This window comes from Bison bison, unplaced genomic scaffold (assembly GCF_000754665.1).
Source record: "Bison bison bison isolate TAMUID 2011002044 unplaced genomic scaffold, Bison_UMD1.0 scf7180017847415, whole genome shotgun sequence".
Classification (NCBI taxonomy): Eukaryota; Metazoa; Chordata; class Mammalia; order Artiodactyla; family Bovidae; genus Bison; species Bison bison.
Window position 1 is genome coordinate 4,305 of NW_011477988.1, and position 3,068 is coordinate 7,372.

The window sequence follows — 3,068 nt, forward strand, 5'->3', positions numbered from 1 at the left end:
CTGCAGCATGGAAACTTCAGATTGTCTTCTTCGTGACATTCTCCTTGATCTATGGGGCTACTGTGCTGGGAAACGTGCTCATTATGGTCATGGTGACATGCAGTTCCACCCTTCATTCTCCCATGTACTTCCTCCTTGGAAACCTCTCCTTTTTGGACATGTGTCTCTCCACGGTCACCACACCCAAGATGATCAGAGACTTGCTCACTGAACACAAGACCATCTCTATATGGGGATGCATGGCTCAGATGTTCTTTATGCACTTGTTTGGAGGTGCTGAGGCAACTCTTCTGGTAGCCATGGCTTTTGACAGATATGTGGCCGTATGTAAACCACTGCACTACAGGAAAATCATGAACTACAGGTTGCTGAACGGGTCTGTTATACTTTCATGGACAATTGGTTTTACACACACCATGAGTCAGATGGTATTAACAGTAAACTTGCCTTTCTGTGGCCCCCACATCATAGACAATATATTCTGTGACCTTCCCCTTGTGATTAAGCTTGCGTGTGTGGAAACATACACCCTGGAACTGTTTGTCATTGCTGACAGTGGGCTGCTGTCACTCATCTGTTTCCTCCTCCTGCTTGTCTCCTACACGGTCATCCTGGCCACTGTGCAACGAAGATCATCTGGAGGCCTCTCCAAAGCCCTGTCCACACTGTCTGCCCACATCACTGTGGTCAGTCTGTTCTTTGGGCCGTGTATCTTCATCTATGCCTGGCCTTTCAAGAGTTTTGCCAGCAATAAAGTCCTTGCTGTATTTTACACTGTTATCACACCCTTATTGAATCCTATTATTTACACCTTGAGAAATCAGAAAATGCAAGTGGCCATGAGAAAGTTACAGTTCCAAAATGTTAGCTCCACATAGAACTTTTAGATTTTAGAACTGTGTAATTAATCCAGCTTTCAAATATAAGGCTAACACAATTTGAATATATTATATGTAATACATGGTTTTACTTTCTTAACTGGTGCAGAAAAAATTAATGATAAAATGCTTTAAATTCACAGTTAATGCTGTTATAACACATAATGATAATTAATTATCTGCAGCAAAATAGACATGTAATGTCATTAAATACTTTATGATATAGTCAATGTTTGTTTATTAGTGAAGAGATAAATATAGAAATATGTAGTGGTAGTATTAGAGATTGTTTTAACACAGATTGCTAATGATTGTCACTAACTTATACTACTATAAATGTGGCACCCTGATTAAATCATGATTTAAAGAATGTTAACAGCAAAGGCAAAAATTTAATTACAACCTCTTGAACCAATGAGATAAAGAATAAAAATAAATAAATTTTATAGTATAGTTAATATCAGATGACAGAGTGAATATAAGATACCAGAAAGGAAACAGAAATAATGGAAGGACAATTTCAATAGAACTACAAAGAGCAGCCTTGAAACCACATGCTCATAAGTGTGAAGAGTTGACTTTCAAATGTCAATTAAAAAAAAAGAAGTACACTGTTTGATTTTATGTTATATATCGTAATTTAAGAATAGTTGCCATAAGAATTATATTCAATTTTATTTCTACATAGTAAACAAAAATATCTCAATATTTTTAATTTCTAAATACCTACAATATAGCACATCTGATATTAAAGGAATTCTAACTAATTGAAAGGTAAAGTATACATTCAGTGGTAGATGGAATTATATGTCATTTGATAAAGTATTATGCAACATTTTTGTGTCTATCAGTATAACTTGCTCAAGCTCTTCAGTCCCTTGGTTGACAAAACATAGAATTGTCAAAATCATTTAAAATATTTTTTAAGTTAATGATTTAAAATAAATTTAAATTTAAAAAATAAATAGAAAAGAAATTAAAAAAAAATTACACCTGAACTCTAGTTTGAACTTTGAGTGACATTCCAGGAAAATACACCACCATGGAACCATCACCTACTTTGAGAACATCTATAGAATACCATTGCCTAGAGCCTGCTAGTAACACTAAATTTGGGAGAGCACTGTGGACTAGACTTTGAGCCTGAACAGGGATGGCTCAGACTTCACTTGAATGAGAGCTCAGAGTCTAGGGGAAAAAAAGAGAAAATCAGAAGAAAGCTTGCCCAGCAGAAGCAGACAGCGAGAAAAAAAAAAAAAAAGTCTCTCAAACTTGATTTTTAGTGGAGATGAAAATAAGTGCTTCCCTAACAAGGGTTTGGCTTGTCATCAAATTCTTTGTATGTCCTGAAACATCAAGATGAGACTTTCTTTCAACTTGCAACTTCAAAGTGATAGGCTTGGGTATTTGGTAGAAGAAAGCACAAGTTCACTGAAAAAACAGTGATTTGAAACACCTGTTAAAATACAAAATTCAACTGAGTAAATTTGCAGATCTAATTGGCTTATTAAACAATTCTTGTCAGGTAGAAAAGCTCATCTGCCAGAAAGATACTATGAGTGAGATACACATGAAGCTTTGATAGTAAGGAGAGTGGGATAAGGAAAGGAAGTCATATGTAAGTAAAAAGAAGAAAGTTCATTGAAAAAAAGTAAAAGTTCAGGTGAAGTCTGAGCTTAGACATTTTCCTTTGTCTTGAACTTGTTGCTGGACAAGAAGAAAGTATTCTTTCTTCCTCCTGGGAAAGTAGAGTGATTGCCCTTCCTTATTGGGAGAACTACATACATCTATTCCCACTGAGGCTAGTGCTTGATTACTTCTTGTTTGGGGTAATTGAGGATAAATGGCAGGGCATGAGAGCTCCCTTTACAGGCCTTCCCAAATCCAATTTTAGTTAAGGTTTCCTTTTAATTTTCAGACAGGCTATACTTACTCTTGTATAAAGATTTTAAAAGAGAACTCACAATAAAAGATGCTTCTGTGGTGGCTCAGACATTAAAGAATCTGCCTGCAATGCAGGAGACCCAGGTTCAATCCTGAGGTTGGGAAGATCCCCTGGAGAAAGGAATGGCTACCAGTTCCAGTATTCTTACCTGGACAGAGGAGCCTGCCAGGCTACAGTATCTTGCCTGAAGAATGCCATGGACAGAAGAGCATGACCAGATGACAGTCCATGGGCATGATATTCTT

At 36.6% G+C, this 3,068-nt stretch overlaps 1 protein-coding gene across 1 annotated transcript; it reads left to right on the forward strand.

The window, feature by feature from the left end:
- Window positions 1-6: 6 nt before the first annotated feature.
- LOC104990808 (olfactory receptor 4L1-like) lies at window positions 7-878 on the forward strand (the record flags this gene model as incomplete). Its single annotated transcript, XM_010843127.1, has 1 exon — window positions 7-878. A coding segment is annotated over one exon (872 nt), but the record flags the coding sequence as incomplete, so codon positions are not given.
- Between the last annotated feature and the right edge of the window lie 2,190 nt (window positions 879-3,068).